At 32.8% G+C, this 15,474-nt stretch overlaps 9 protein-coding genes across 9 annotated transcripts; 3 read left to right on the top strand and 6 right to left on the bottom strand.

Annotated features, from left to right (window-relative positions):
• Window positions 1-413: 413 nt before the first annotated feature.
• Window positions 414-659, bottom strand: EST3 (telomerase subunit; the record flags this gene model as incomplete). Its single annotated transcript, XM_015612485.1, has 1 exon — window positions 414-659. One exon carries the CDS (start codon window positions 657-659, stop codon window positions 414-416), a length of 246 nt encoding a protein of 81 aa, XP_015466713.1.
• A 450-nt stretch (window positions 660-1,109) lies between these two features.
• AC631_03655 (tRNase Z) lies at window positions 1,110-3,731 on the bottom strand (the record flags this gene model as incomplete). Its single annotated transcript, XM_015612484.1, has 1 exon — window positions 1,110-3,731. One exon carries the CDS (start codon window positions 3,729-3,731, stop codon window positions 1,110-1,112), a length of 2,622 nt encoding a protein of 873 aa, XP_015466712.1.
• A 535-nt stretch (window positions 3,732-4,266) lies between these two features.
• AC631_03654 (uncharacterized protein) lies at window positions 4,267-7,341 on the top strand (the record flags this gene model as incomplete). The annotated part of the gene is made up of 1 exon (XM_015612483.1): window positions 4,267-7,341. One exon carries the CDS (start codon window positions 4,267-4,269, stop codon window positions 7,339-7,341), a length of 3,075 nt encoding a protein of 1,024 aa, XP_015466711.1.
• Window positions 7,342-7,365: 24 nt separating this feature from the next.
• On the bottom strand, window positions 7,366-8,151 carry AC631_03653 (Mn(2+) transporter; the record flags this gene model as incomplete). The annotated part of the gene is made up of 1 exon (XM_015612482.1): window positions 7,366-8,151. The coding sequence occupies one exon, from the start codon at window positions 8,149-8,151 to the stop codon at window positions 7,366-7,368; it is 786 nt and encodes a 261-aa protein (XP_015466710.1).
• Window positions 8,152-8,395: 244 nt separating this feature from the next.
• AC631_03652 (DNA-binding SCF ubiquitin ligase subunit) lies at window positions 8,396-10,558 on the top strand (the record flags this gene model as incomplete). Its single annotated transcript, XM_015612481.1, has 1 exon — window positions 8,396-10,558. One exon carries the CDS (start codon window positions 8,396-8,398, stop codon window positions 10,556-10,558), a length of 2,163 nt encoding a protein of 720 aa, XP_015466709.1.
• Window positions 10,559-10,674: 116 nt separating this feature from the next.
• On the top strand, window positions 10,675-11,346 carry BUD21 (Bud21p; the record flags this gene model as incomplete). Its single annotated transcript, XM_015612480.1, has 1 exon — window positions 10,675-11,346. The coding sequence occupies one exon, from the start codon at window positions 10,675-10,677 to the stop codon at window positions 11,344-11,346; it is 672 nt and encodes a 223-aa protein (XP_015466708.1).
• Window positions 11,347-11,654: 308 nt separating this feature from the next.
• On the bottom strand, window positions 11,655-11,894 carry AC631_03650 (uncharacterized protein; the record flags this gene model as incomplete). Its single annotated transcript, XM_015612479.1, has 1 exon — window positions 11,655-11,894. One exon carries the CDS (start codon window positions 11,892-11,894, stop codon window positions 11,655-11,657), a length of 240 nt encoding a protein of 79 aa, XP_015466707.1.
• A 563-nt stretch (window positions 11,895-12,457) lies between these two features.
• On the bottom strand, window positions 12,458-12,979 carry AC631_03649 (uncharacterized protein; the record flags this gene model as incomplete). The annotated part of the gene is made up of 1 exon (XM_015612478.1): window positions 12,458-12,979. One exon carries the CDS (start codon window positions 12,977-12,979, stop codon window positions 12,458-12,460), a length of 522 nt encoding a protein of 173 aa, XP_015466706.1.
• Window positions 12,980-14,534: 1,555 nt separating this feature from the next.
• Window positions 14,535-15,176, bottom strand: TPT1 (tRNA 2'-phosphotransferase; the record flags this gene model as incomplete). The annotated part of the gene is made up of 1 exon (XM_015612477.1): window positions 14,535-15,176. The coding sequence occupies one exon, from the start codon at window positions 15,174-15,176 to the stop codon at window positions 14,535-14,537; it is 642 nt and encodes a 213-aa protein (XP_015466705.1).
• Window positions 15,177-15,474: the final 298 nt, after the last annotated feature.

Raw genomic sequence — 15,474 nt, 5'->3', positions numbered from 1 at the left:
TTTATTGTAAACAATAGATATAGATAGAATTATTGCAACCACAAAATGATTCTCACTTTGCAACTATTTTATAGTCTCGATAATAATTTCATTACAGCCATTTTACTATTATTGAAGTAAATGGTCGCTACTAATGGGCATTCTGGTATTATTTTGCAACTTTTCACCTATATATTGAGTATATAATTAGTCGCAATAAAGACTAGTGAGCTTACTAGTAATGTTTGCTTTTGTCTGATGTGAACCAAGAAAACGAGCCACACACCACTACATCTAGAACTAGTCGTAGTTTAGAGATTGTCAGTAATACAATTGTTTATAATAATCCTGTCAGATGACAAAGGAGGAATATACTTGGGTGAGTGACTAATAATGTGACTAAAGATGACCATTCGTCCCTTAGTGCAAGCTTATTATATGGATATCACATCGTCGTAGCATTGCAGTATTATTTGTTTAACCCCATCCTCTTCATTTGGAGTCCTCTGTCTATTTTTACCACACAAGTTTAGATATGCTTTATCGTAATATATAAGTTGCAAACTATTCTGAATATTAACACCTAAAATAATTTGGTCCCTTTGAAATATTTCTAAATCAAGAATCTCTAAAACGGCAACAGATATCCCATCTTCAATTGTTATTCCCCAATCAGTCATCAATTCAACATTATTTACAAACAGCAAATTTGCCTGCTTGATGAATATTAGACTGTTCTGCGTATGGTACGTGATTCGATGTTTATAACGAATTTCAAAATCGATTATTGTTGGATGGAATGGAAATATGGCTACCACCGTATGCGTTGAATCGCTTAGTATCGCCGTTAGATCGGACGATTTCGTGGTTTTCAAAAACCTTATGATTCTTAATATCGGCGCCTTTTTAATGGATGAGGGACTTACAAAGTTTTTTTTTATTAACGGGTTTGTATAATTAACATTTTTGTTGATTTGCCCTGTGATTGACTCTAGTAACCAGCTTTCATGCAATACTAATGGATACTTTATATTTGCATTCATCTACTAAGAATATGTCATTTTTGGTTTGGCAAAAACTGTTAAGCGCGTTAATTCAAACTATACAGAACTATTTACATGAACGATTTTTCAAACGATTTCTTCATCGCTGCTAACTCTTCTTTTTTTTTTGCCGTTTTTAATAGATAATCTTTGCATTCGCTTAGCTTCACGCTTTTCGCGTTGCTTTCTCAATTCCTTTTCTCTTTTATCATTCAATTCTTCATTCAAATCATCGTCAGTTTGGAATATTTCTAAGATTTCTCTGTATTTGTCTTTTTGCAAATGCAAGTTATTGAACCTTATATTCATCATGTCGAACGCAAAGCATATCTGTAGGTCTTCAAATTCTTTTGTAGGTCTTCTATTTGACTTCTCAGCAACAAAAATATTTGGCGTAGATCCGTACCTAAGTAAATAGTCTTTCAAATTACTAGAAAGTTTAATTAGCTCATTATTCTCAATAAGCAAATTTGCTTTATTTGAGTATCTTGTACTGAAATGAGTTAATATTACTTTAGCACAATTCATTAATTTTGATACTGTGATTGCTTCTATCATAGTTGAATGTTTTTTGGAAATAGCTTCTTCAATCAATTCATGATCTAAAGAAGATTCGTGTATCAATAAATCACTCCCATAACCAATGTCAACAAACTTTGGGTTTGGTCTTGTATCCCCCGAGTAGGAAACTTTAAAGGATTCCTCAGAGGGCAATGCAAAATCAATACTTATAGAATATGACCAATAGCAATGAATTGCTCTCACAGTTTGAATATAATTTATTCCTAAGCTCTTGAACAAATCATTGATCAAGGCGTGGTTCTTAGGCGCCAATTGCTCTCTAGGTATGACCTGGTTGAACTCATTATTGTCAAACTTTCTTTCAAATTCATCGATAGAAACTTGCTGAAATTGAGGTTGTCTATCTTTTACGAAATCTTCACAACTCAAATAGACAATTCTATTCAAATCAATTTTATTATAACTTTGTTCCTTTAAAGAATACCATTCTTTTATGAAGTTATTATATTGCCATGGAATAATCAAATAAAGCTTTTTTTCGGAATCAGTATTAACTTCAAACCATTTATTAATTATTGATATGATTCCTAAATGGTGGTCAGCATGTAGATGACTTAGATGAATTAAACACAACTCTTCGAAAATTTTGATCAATTGCTCCTGATTGTTGTGACCAAAATTTCTTATCATAGTTCCTAGAGTATTTTCTCCTCCATCTAACATGATTGTTCTAAACTTGACGGTATTATTATCGATGTATGGTATTCTCACTAATGTTGAGATAACATTGCGATGAATAGACGGTAATGCGGAACCAGTGCCTAGGGTCACTACTTGAACTTGATCTTTCATTGATCCTGGTACTTGGTCTAATGATATAGGTTTACTTTCTAAAATGTCCATCTTGTTAACATGTTTTATATCCAATGGTAGAATGTTTGAATCATACAACGACGACCAAGTGTCATTAGAAATTAAAGAAGCATCAGCTTTAATAGATGAAGTTTCGATATGGAATTGTTGTAATTGTTGAAGCTTATGAATGGCCTTATCACCCTCTAAAGGCTTATAGGATTCAATATATGGCAAATTGAAATTATCTTTTTGTAAACATTTCAATTTTAATAAATTAATGGCTGAAGTCTTAAAAACCAATGTATCATCGGATAATTTTGAGTGACTTATAACATGCTTACAATTATCTGGGAAGCTTTTAATAAAATTCAAATATTCAGACAGATTAAAGTCAATATCATCCCCTAAGAAATGATAAACAAGACCAATATCTTCTTGGCCGATATTTTCATTCTTTTGAAACCATTCTTCACAACTGAGAGTGTTCGATAAATAAGATGCATTTGGAATATCAAGAATCAATAATTTCAGAAACAGTTTAGATTCTTCGATAACCTGATGTGGATGAACAGTCTCACCCTTGTCATTTATTATCTCATGTCCTTGAGTTAACTTACGGAAATCGATACCTGGTTTAATTCCTAAACTTTTGGCTTTTACTGGATCAAACTTCCCTCTTATTGGGAGGAATCTAATAAGATAATTTAAAGAGGGTTGTTGATAAGTTGGAAGAAGATTAAACGGGTTTGGGAGTCTGACATGAGTTTGGATTTCAGTCTCACTAGGGTCGGATTTATAAGAAGTTGGATCAGGATCATTCACCTTACTTGTATCCATGGGAAACATCAACGAAATGAGCTTTTTGAGTTGTTGATGTAATGTGTTAGATACGTCTTCATTTATGCTAGTGGTTCTATTGCTTTCAATTTTAACTGGCTTGATAATTAAATTACTATCAGCAATTATATCATGTTCGTTACTATCATTGATTTTTAATTCAACACCTTTTCTGAAAACAAAATACCTCCAAGTAGCAACGATGAAAGATGTTATCTTACCCGAATTTGTAAAAATATCAATACTTTTCTTTGTAGAATCACTAATAGTTAAGAACAAACCCGGAAGTCCACCAATCTCCGACCACGAAGATATAGTTCCACTGAGGAAGATGCTTTTCAATTTACCTAATCTAAATCTGTTTTCGTTTAATATTCTCTGGGATCCTTCTGGTATCTTTCCAAAAAGATACCTATAACCTTCGCGATTGGTCAACATAACCAACGGATGGCGAGAATCACTAGTCTTGTGTGATATAGTTGTGACCGTGAACATTGCAGTAGTATATTTGGCAAAATCAATATATTTTTCGTAGAAATCAAAATACGATTTAATTGATTTGAAAAATCTTGGATCGATAGAGTGAGCTCCAGAATAGAAGTCGACGTGTTTCTTGGTTTTATTTGGATTGCGATGCAACTGCTTCACTTGATGCTGATCAGAAGGCTTTAGGGCTGGTCTGGTGTTTCGTACTCGGATTTTCTTTTGGGAAGAGTGTAGTCTCCTAGCAAAAACTTTAAAGGATAACACTATGGAAACTTCTTAATCAATAATAACGGATAAAGTCAATTATACCATAATTTCATGGATATTATAGACGCTAGAATCGGCCTTTTTGCTTTATAATTTTTTGAATTCTGCTTCAATCGATGTTCTACTGCATATAAAAATGTCTCTCGTGTCGTATGATTATCGAAATTTCTCGCGACATTATATCTCTTTATCGTCACATGCGAAACAGAATAATGAAGAGGACCTGTTTCATGTGAAGTATATGGGCACATAAGTATGAAATAGAAGAATAGACAACATGAGCGAGTTAATGTTGACAGTAGCAGGGATGGAAATAAATACCAACACGGGTCCTTTTGACTTTGATATTATTGAATCCTTGTACAATCAGTACTCACATTTGCTAAAAGATGAACCGAGCAGCCCCACATATTCTTTTATTCCTTCAATAAGGTCAATTCCAGTAATAAATAGGCTAATGCCAGCATTAGATGAAAAACAAATACTTATTAAAAAGCTATTATCGGAACAGAAGTCGGCCATTAGCTATAAAGAATGGTTCGATATATCCTTAAAACTAGATGAATTATTAAATAATGATCAGTGGAAAGTGAATCCAGAATCGAATTTGTATGACTATGAGCTAGTGCATAACAATCTCATAGAGATGAGAAATGCGAGGTTGTCCAAAGATTATAAGTTATTGTTATACTTAATTAGAACCAAATGGACTAGGAATCTAGGTAATATGGGAGACATTAATTTGTATAGACACTCACACGTTGGTACTAAAGCCTTGATTGAAGACTATATAAAAGAATGTGAAATGTCTCTTGACTATTTAATAAATAATAGAGATGTGAGCCTAGATGATCGATATTTGTTAGGTATGCTCATTCAAACTAGAAAAAATATAGGAAGAACAGCACTTGTTCTTTCGGGAGGTAGCACATTTGGGATATTTCATATTGGGGTAGTGATAACATTGCTAGAATCTAGTTTGCTACCAAGAATAATAAGTGGATCTTCTGCTGGTTCGATTATAGCAAGTATCATATGTTCTCATTCAAACGAAGAGACAGTATCCATTTTAAATGAGATTATGGTTAAAAAGTTTGACATATTTGAAAGTGGAGATGTAGAAGAAGGGAAAGGAGAAAGTTATAAGAGAGCATTAAAAAATCTTGGTCATTTGTTGAAGTATGGAACATTATTTGATATTGATGCGTTGCAAAATACAATGATTAGCCTTGTGGGAGATTTAACGTTTAGAGAAGCATATAATAGAACAGGGAGAATTCTAAATATTACTGTATCTCCCACTTCAATTCATGAACAAACTAGATTACTAAACTACTTGACTGCACCGAACTGTCTTATTTGGTCAGCTGTATGTGCGTCATGCTCGTTACCAGGTATTTTTCCATCTACATTAATTTATGAGAAGGTTCCTAACTCTAATGGTGTACAAGAATGGAATAATGACGCATCCATGAAATTTGTTGATGGTTCAGTTGACAATGATTTACCTATCACAAGACTTCTGGAGATGTTTAATGCTGACCATATCATTGCATGTCAAGTTAATCCTCATGTTGTTCCGATTCTTAAAGTTTCTATTAGTTCTATTGGGGGTGAGGTGGAAAATGAATTGAATTATAAATTTAAAAACTTTTTAAATAATTGCTATGATTTTATGACGAGTGAAATCATACACTATCTTCAGATTTTAAATGAAATGGATGTCTATAAGACATTATCCAATAAGCTAATAACACTTATTTCGCAGCATTATTCCGGAGATATAACCATTTTACCTGATTTCAAGACTGAAGACTTTTTAAAGGTATTTAAAAACCCTACTCCAGAATTTTTACTCGATTTTATAATAAGAGGTGCTAGAGCTTCATGGCCCAAAGTTACTGTGATATACAACCATTGTGGGGTGGAATTTGCTTTAGATAAAGCTATAAGTTTATTACGAGGGAGGTTGATCACGTCTTCGAATAATAAATTAACTTATAGAAATTCGGATTCAACTAACAACAATGCTAACCAAAATATAACCTTGGTAAATCTCCCAGTGATGAATTATAATGATTCAATAACTTCTCCAGTTACTCCAGAAAAATCAAGAATTAATAGCTTCAGTCATGTACCCCCAAATATGAAAAGGCATAATTCGGCTTCATGTTCTATTGGCATATCGGGTAGCACAAATAAAGCTCCAGCTTTTAAAAGGAATTCAATAAGTGTTGCCATACCTTCAACACATAAACACAGCGACAAAATTTTGAAGGGTAGATCAACGACGTCTTTGGCTTCTATGTCTTCTCAATATTCTCATCAGAATAGTGACATTTCAGCAGAAACCACTTTAATTAATGATGATGATAGATACGGAAGGTTTGCACCTCTGAACAAGAGATTAGAAAAGCACCATAGCTTTCCAGATAACTTTAAAACACCAAGTGGTTACAGTGAAGATGTTGAATCTAAAGCAGGAAAACAAGAAAAAGGCCTTAATGAAAGACAAAAAGTACGGAAGGCTAAAAGTTCCGGAAATTTCAATATTGTAGGAAGAAAAACTGATACTAACAACCAAAAATTGAAGTATCAAACTGAAAGAATCCCATTTTATAAAGGGAATCCATATTTGGATGTATCTTCTAAACATGCACACTTTGATTATGAAGGAGCTAAAGATTTTCCTGAGAATATTTTAGTAGCTGCCTTTAATGAAAACATTGAAAAAGAAAAGCCAAACCTACCCAAATTGTCGAATAACAATTCCTTGAGAAACTCATATATTGGATTGAATAGACTCAAAGATAATTATTTATCAAGATCTAATAACAATTCTAATTATAATTTAAAGGATGCATATAGTAGTGAGTTAATCAAGAGTAGATTGATGAACTTACACTCCCCAGATTTGAGGAGATCTTTTTCTAAAAGTTATCCTAATGATAATAAATACTCTCAAGTGTTTAACGCTACAGATAACGAAGAGGAAAGTGACGAGATCGGAAACGAACAGCCTGTTTCTGCAAATGGTCTTTTTAAAGGATCAAAATTAAAAGACAAAGGAAATGATCGTATTAAAAATGAAATTCATGAACCTGACGAAGAAATAGGTGCCGAGAAAAAAGATGAGATTGAAGACAACCTAGAATGTGACGAAGATGATGAAAAGAATAATGAAGTAGACGATGACAGAAATAATGATGATGACAACAATGAAAGTTCAGAAAAGAAAGACTCCGATGACAAAGTTAAGATAATCGAGCTCTCTGAAGATAATAGTACTGAAGAGAAACAATCTGAGGGAACTGAGAATGACGAGAATGATGATTTTTATGAGTGCAATTAAACACTGATAAATAGATATGTATATTTAGTGTTCTCCAAATAAACTTATTAACACTGGCACAGCTGTACCTACTAATGATGCCAATATATGAATCCCCTCAATCGTTGGTTTATTACCGTAATATAATGTATCATCACTTCCTCCAGATTGAGGGATCATATTATTTGTGGAGGATACTTCTAGCATTACATGCGTTACAACATAAAGAAATGTACCACCGCTGAACACAAGTAAATTTCCAACGACAAAATCATTTTGCAAATGAAACAAGGACATAAAGATAAAAGTCAATATTGAGCTTAATGGAGTTATTGATGCAAATATTAATAAATGAAATTTTAGAACCGATTTATTCATTTCTTCCTTCATTAATAGCGACGAAAGACTAAAGCAAGTGGGTAATTTGTGAATAATAATCATTATAAAAAGTATCAATCCAATTGAGCTCTCGTCATGGGATTTACTAAAGGATGAACCTAAGGATATTCCATCAATCATTGCGTGAAAAATAAGTCCCAATGTTAAAGATGATGTAAATATGGATGTAAATAGGTCTCTATAAGATCCATTGTAATGAAATTCGTTAATGGACTTCAATTCAATGTTGAAAGAATGTAAAATAGCATTTAGATGGTCAATAATATACATAATAAGAAAACCACTTATTAGACCTAAACCTATGTATTGAGGAAACATATCATTACTCTTTTGATCTGCCGATTGGTACAATGTTTCAATTCCTTCAGGAATAGCAATAACTAGTGCAGTACCAAGTATTATCCCCATACTGAAAAATGAAGTTAAATCCATTTGTTTTTGTGATAATGGAAGCCTTAAAGGTATCAAGCCCACAGAATATGAAGTTAGCCCCATTATTACCGCTAGTATTACGGTTTCTATTGCTCTATTAAAACCATCGTTCATACTTGCTTTAATGTGCTGTGAAACAAGAATAAGTCTGCTAGATAAGGTGAATTTTATTTACGCGTAGTTTTCAAAAATCATTTCTAATCAGCTATAAAATCTTCGTACTAGATGGAATACAAGATAATAGATGCCGTTGGATCAAGAGACGATAAATGATAAATTGAATTTAGCCATATTATATTTCAAATCTTCAGCTTATGAGAAAGCATTAAATTTATACAATGAATTAATTCTCAACTGTCAGAGCTACTCGATCGATGAACTCAAACTAATCAGGAGGAATATTTATAACTTGAACGAGACTCCGCCTGTTGGACCTATAGTTCATCCGAAATTGGGGTCCCTATTGGATCAGAGAGCTGCAACAAATGAAAAATTGGGCCAACTAGATAAATCTTTAAAAGATGGAGAAAAGTTAATAAAGTGTGAACCAATAAGCTGCAAAGGCTATTTACGAGTAGCAAAGGTATTGTTGATTATGGAAAAGGAAGTTGAAGCTTATAAGGTTTTGCAAAGAGGTAATTATATTATTTGCAATGCTATTGAGAAATACAATATAGTAGTTCCTGAGAAATTATTCAACAATTTGAAAAGTCAATATAAATCATTGAATAGAAGACTAAAGCAGCAGAAGGAACAAAATAGTATCACCTCTGAAAATAAAAGTCTAGAGAAAAGTTTGGAAAAAATGCTACCATTTAAGAGAGCAAAATCATTGTCAGGCACATCGTTGTCAAAGAGGCCGAAAAAGACTCTAGATCCGTTTATTTATTTACCATTAGAAATAATAGAGTTGATATTTCGAGACTTTACTCTCAAAGAAGTTCTTCGATGCCATTTAGTATCATTAAAATGGTATAGCATATTAGTGAACATACCATCATTATATACTAGTAAGGTCTCGTTCAAACCAAAAATCACCACCACTGAATTCGTTAATGGAGTAAAGCTAATAAAAAAGATTATCGATAGGTCATATTCAAAACAAATTAAAATGTTAAAACTCAGATCTACAGCAAACAACATGCAATTATTCAAGATGATTGAACTACTAATATCCGAAAAGCAACTAAAATTGCAAGGATTGGATGTCATTAATAAATACTTGAGTTTTGAATTTTTTATTAATAAACTATACAAGACGAATTGGAATGTTTCGAATATTAGCAGTTTGCAATTTTTAAGGTTGGGTATCAAATCAAGTCTCAAGTGTGAAAACTTAATATTCAAAATGATGAACCGCTTAAAAAGTTTAGAAGTTATTGTTATTGATAACGATTCAAGTGGTTCAAGTGCATCTTTAATTCCCAATAACAGTAAATTTCATGACTTAATACGACTTGATGACAGGCCATATGATTCTCTTGAACATCTTTCAATAGTGAACCATCCTAAACTTATGAGAGATAATAATCAAACAAGAGTTGGCAATGATACTTATAATCCTTATCCTCCATTCATATTAAAGCACTTCCCGAATTTGACTAGCCTTTGCATTGTATCATATGATTTTACCAATAGACAAACACAATTCCAAGACTTCTTATCAAGATCAGCCAACCTTACAAGCCTCTATTTAGAGAATAACGAAAAGATATCAATCAAGAACTTTCTTCAAGACTTAATTGTTTGCAATGCTACTTTCACACTCCGTAAATTAACAATTAGGGAGAAATCAGTAAGTGCTGCGATTCATTTAAATGAATTGAATGATTTATATATCCCATCTTTGCATTCACTTACATATCTCGATGTATATGCATCATCCTTATCAATAAAGGGTTTATTTAAGTTATTGAAAATTGCAAATTTTAATAATGAATTGCATACATTGTTTCTCGGAAATTCGAATTACCTATATTTCAAAAATGATAAAATATCTATCCATCATAACTTAAAAATATCGTTATATGATATCATAAGTGTTGTCCCGAATTTGCAAAAGCTATACATCAACGAGATAGAATTAGACAATTCCTCAATGAAATTTTTCCGTAATGACTTAGTTGAAAATATTGGCTTGGAAAATATTAACTTGAAGGTATTGGACATTAGTTTTTGCAAGCAGATCGATGGAATTGGGTTGATGAATTTGTTTTCATTTAATTTGAAATTATCTGATGACAGTCAAGTTTTCAAGTTACAAGAGTTGATAATTGATGGCATGGAATTCAATCAAGATACTTTAAAGATATTGATAAAGAGAGGATATGTTGAAAGAATTAGAAACGATCCACTCAAGAGTAAGTGGAAGAAATACGGTTTGACTACTTTAGTTCCAGAGTTATAAGCAGCAAAACCACTCGATGATTGCAAAATAAACGATGCGTGCGCGAAATAAAAAAATCAACTACCAAAAAAAAAGTTAGAGATGAGCCAATATTTAGGAAGCAATATACAATAAGCATGGTGGTCACTAGAAGTAGATTGAACGCTAAGGCAGGAGATGGAGCCACTCCTAAAAAGATAAAGTTTCTGGATAATGATGCAGAGGTAAATGATATTGAGTATCATACAGCAGAAGAAGAAGAGCCAAATCAATCCGCAGACTCAGATGAATCAGATTCAGGTTCAGATTCCGATGAAGCACCAGAAGAAGAATCCACAACAGGAATAAAAAATGAAATAATAGCAAAGCAAAAAGAAGACTTAAAAAAACAGCAAGAATTGAAAAAACTTGAAAAGGAAAGGAGAAGACAACAAACTTTGTACAATCAACAGCAACAACAACTTAAGAAGAACAAGAAACAAGAAGATGAATTACCAGAATTCTTACCGGAGGATATATTCGAATCAATATCTGATAACGAAGCTGAAGATTCAGAACCAATAATACCATCAAAGCATTTAAAATTACAAGATTTTGAGAAGTTAGATGAGATGGAGATACGTCGACAAATAAAACAATCAAAGTTAAAAGATCTTAAGAAAAGTAAGAAACTTTCTATAAAGAAAGGTCCAGTGCATGTTAAGGTTCAGCAGTTTAATTTAGACAAAAAAGTTGTTCCAAAGTTCGAAAACAAGGTTGTCAATACAAGAAATAAATGGCTTAAAAGAAAATCTTTAGGCAAAAAGTAAAGAACGTATATTAATATATTTAAGTAATAGATTTCGTCATCAGATTTTTTGTTTTGTACGTAATATAGCTTCTAGCTTCTCTCTGCTTTTGCCTCTGCACAAATAACGCTATATAGTATAGCAAACCAGCATTTAGAGATATACAAGTAGCATAAGCTTTAATGCTTCGACTAATCGAGGATAATATCGATGAATCAGTTGAATCAAATTAATAAGCCAGTATTTTTGAATTAGACTTTCATAACTAATATGAGTTCACCATGGTCATGGTTCTTCAGTAAATTTAGTAAACCTCATACAACCCTCTATTAATTACTTCTAGTCACTCCAATCCTATCATCCTTGGATTGCTCTTTAGTCGCTATGTCATTGCTTGAATTATTATGGATATTGGTATTCATTTGCTCTTGTAATATAAAATCATTATGATTCTGATCATGCAGTTGTTGAAATTGATGTTGAGAATTCTGTTGGTCCAATAAACCATCATCATACTCAAGAACATCCTCTGGGGTAAGCTTGATTGTAGTTGCTGGCCTTCTTAACATTCTAATTTGACTTAAAATAGTAAAATCAATGTTATTTTATTTTGATCTTTGCGATCTTAAAAGCGTTCCATAATTCACGGACTTTTTTTTAAAACTGTTCGACTCATTACTTACTAATTCTAGATAGAAGATTAAACCAATATACAATTTTCAATGGTTTCTATTTGACTAAACATCTAGAATTTTTAAAATATAGCTTTATAAGAGACCTTCCATTAAATAGTCAAGTATATTTTTAATAAGTATTATCACAAATTATGACTTCGTGGCCAAGTTGGCTAAGGCGTGAGACTGTTAATCTCAAGATCGTGAGTTCGACCCTCACCGAGGTCGTAGTTTTTTATCATTTTTGATATCTCCTCTTACTAAGTCTAAACCGAAATTCTACTACTAACAAAGGTAATTGTTATGTCTATCAAGAAGTATGCAATAAAATAGTTTATTAGTTATGAATTAAATTTATAAAATTATGTACCACCTTAACCGTTAACACCGTTCCTATTTCTACAAGTATAAATAACAAAAATTAAAGATGAAAAATACCCCAAACCAGAATTAATAAATTAGTTGTCTAGGTCCTTTAAACGTATCTTTAGACAATACGGACACATCATATGGTTACATCGATGGCAATTAAACCTTGTTGGAATGCAAACAGCCACCTTATTATTATATTCGAACAACCCAGGAACGGGCGAAACACTTGGTGAAGTGCAAGATGATGCAAAGGTAGATATCGTGTGGTGCACTGGTTCTGAATCACCCATACGGTCCTTGAAGTCACTAATATCAGTCATACTACTTGAGCGACGCCTTATTGGCTCAAAATAATTTACATTTGCTCTTTCTTCTGGAGTCCTCAAGTTTTTGGAACCATTCAAATACTCGTACTTGGAATATGAAGGATTGCCACCACTGTACAATATTTGGCTGTAGTATTTTAACTTCTTGATCAAGATGTCATCCTCCTTTTCTTCAGTAATCTCCGTTTCTATATTTTCCTTGTATATTATCGAACCATAACTTTGACCACACGAACAACAATACCATTGGCATATTTTATTGGCATTCTGACTATTTTCCATACCTATCTTGTTTCCTGTTTTTGTATTTCCATCAAAAGGGTTCTCAGGATTGCCTGGATAACAATTCTGCATTAACTTCTACCACTTGTGTTTTCCCACCAAAAGTGAATACAATATATCCTTCTAAAGCAAGTATTTACTTAGTTTGAATCAGTTAATTATCCTACAACACTATGTCCTCACTAATATCTTTACTAACAGAGGAGTTATAATGTATTTTAATTTTTTCTTGAATTTGTCTGGTCTTTAAAGATAATAAATACTTCAAGATTCTAGATTGCTGATAGTCTAGACCTAAAAATCCGGCTGAAAAAATTAAAATTTGATTCCGTAAAGCTTATTATATATTCGAGTTTTGAAGAAGTTTTACCCTCCTCTTACATCCCCAGCCGTAATGGATCTACAATATACGTAGAATATACCTATCTCCTAAGGCACTAATACAGTGGATACTAAGGACACTAGGTAGAAAAATCATAGAATCCCGATTACACGGGAAGCTGCAGTGGAAAAAAACCTAAGCCCGCCTTAGGAGGATGCATGAAAGGGCGAGAATCACGTATAGCTGCAACCCTTGCTTGCGCATGAACTAGGCAATTACAACACATTTTATTGGTATAAATTTTCTCTGGAGTAACTGGCTAATGTAAGAGGTACATTGTAAATACATACTAGAAAACAAAAACGTTGTCTTTGAATTATTTGCAACTAAAGGGTCGTCTATTTACGAATATTATGGGGCTCGCTTGGGGATCAATTCAAGAACCCGAAAACTTTACAGTATTTACATCTATTGGCATACTTGATTTTATAAATTGAAACCATAATGTATAATCTCACACAAGTATAGTATGACCAATCTTAGTCTTTCCCTTCCATTATGGCAAACAGAAGTATTGCAAGAATGTTGCAATCTATTTTTGTGCGGTGACCTTCGCATTTTGCATTTACGCTGAGGTTCCTTTTTTTACTGTTTTTTTTCTACTACTCACTTTAACAATAGTTCTTCCGCAGCAGCCCGTATATTCATTCTGGGACCGATCAGTTGATTTTGGCATGTATTATTATAATTAACTGCTCAAATACTTCGATTCTGTCTGTCTTGTTAGACACACTTATACGATAGTATCCCAACCTGGACAATTGACTTCGCTAAATACGTCGAAAATATACGTCAGCTTTGTTCCGACGTATCTGATATGGATGCAATACCTACTCAACTACGGATATAGAAGTCTTCAGTAATATTTAATTATACAATCGGAAAAATTTATTAATAGTTGCTCGCTTAAATGACTAATTACAAGATGGTATTGGAATAAGTGGTTCTTCCGCAGTAACTCGGGATCCTTAACCAGAGTCGATCGCCTAATGCTTTTGGTACATAAAATAGCTCAATTGACTCAGGATACCACTGGGGTATCTTTCCTTAGACCAAGCGACATATACGTTCTACATTGAGTACTACGTTGAGTAGTCCATGTTTACCCAGATCATATATTCTATGTAACATCTCTCCTTTACGGATTAGATAATGCTATAAAGTGGGGCTAATCTATATATTCGCATAATGGTTTATATCGATGGAAGATCCGCTTTTGGCATCGACTACTTTGCTGAAAAGCTCCACTCTAATGAGCCCATCGGCATTACCTGGCGTTAAAATGACATTGTTGGAGCTTTTGTAGAATATAATGCCAGACTCTAGACATTTTTCAATATTCAAATATATAAGGACGTTACTACTAGCTCGAATACCAGATATATCACTTATGCTCGAAGCGAAGTGGATATGGTTCCTGTTCATTCTGCTTAAGCCATCACTATTAAATATGGCGGGAAGTTTATTTTTGTAAGTTCCGTGGTAAATTTCTAGTGGAATAGTTTCTTTTGTGAGTTCAGTTAGATTTGAATCATTAACTGTTTTGATGGAATGGCCTTGATTGGCGCATATCATTACTTCTCCTTCTTTTTCGATGATAGAAAATCTTTTCTTGTCATTATTCTCGACAATCCTACGAATATCATCGAGTGTTACTTTATTGGTCTTGAGTCGATTATGATTTAACAATTCATTTATATTTATATATCCAGTTTCATCGATGTTTAGTTTCTCTTTCACAGCACCGTGTCTTAATAAGTATGATAGCGATTTAGATATAGCTATATCTCGTTTGGCCGGAGGTAATGATGCCATTGTACCGTGATATTTGAAAGAAAAAAATCGTGCTTAAGATTTGGTGATGATTTTCAATCTCATAAATCACACTTACTCATCTCTATTGACCATATTATACACCACTGATCGTTTGAGCACAATTTCATATAGAAGCATTAAACAAGTAGAATCGAGAACTAATACAAATATGTACCAAATTTTTAGTTTATATCCGTAAGATTAGATTAAATATAGAACAGAAATTTGTTCACTACTAATCTAAATGCTACATATGAAACAAAATATATGTTAGTTGTATACTTATGTTTACTATTAT

The sequence above is a fragment of the Debaryomyces fabryi genome, assembly GCF_001447935.2.
Source record: "Debaryomyces fabryi strain CBS 789 chromosome Unknown contig00081, whole genome shotgun sequence".
Lineage (NCBI taxonomy): Eukaryota > Fungi > Ascomycota > Pichiomycetes > Serinales > Debaryomycetaceae > Debaryomyces > Debaryomyces fabryi.
This window is presented reverse-complemented; position numbering and strand designations above follow the sequence as displayed.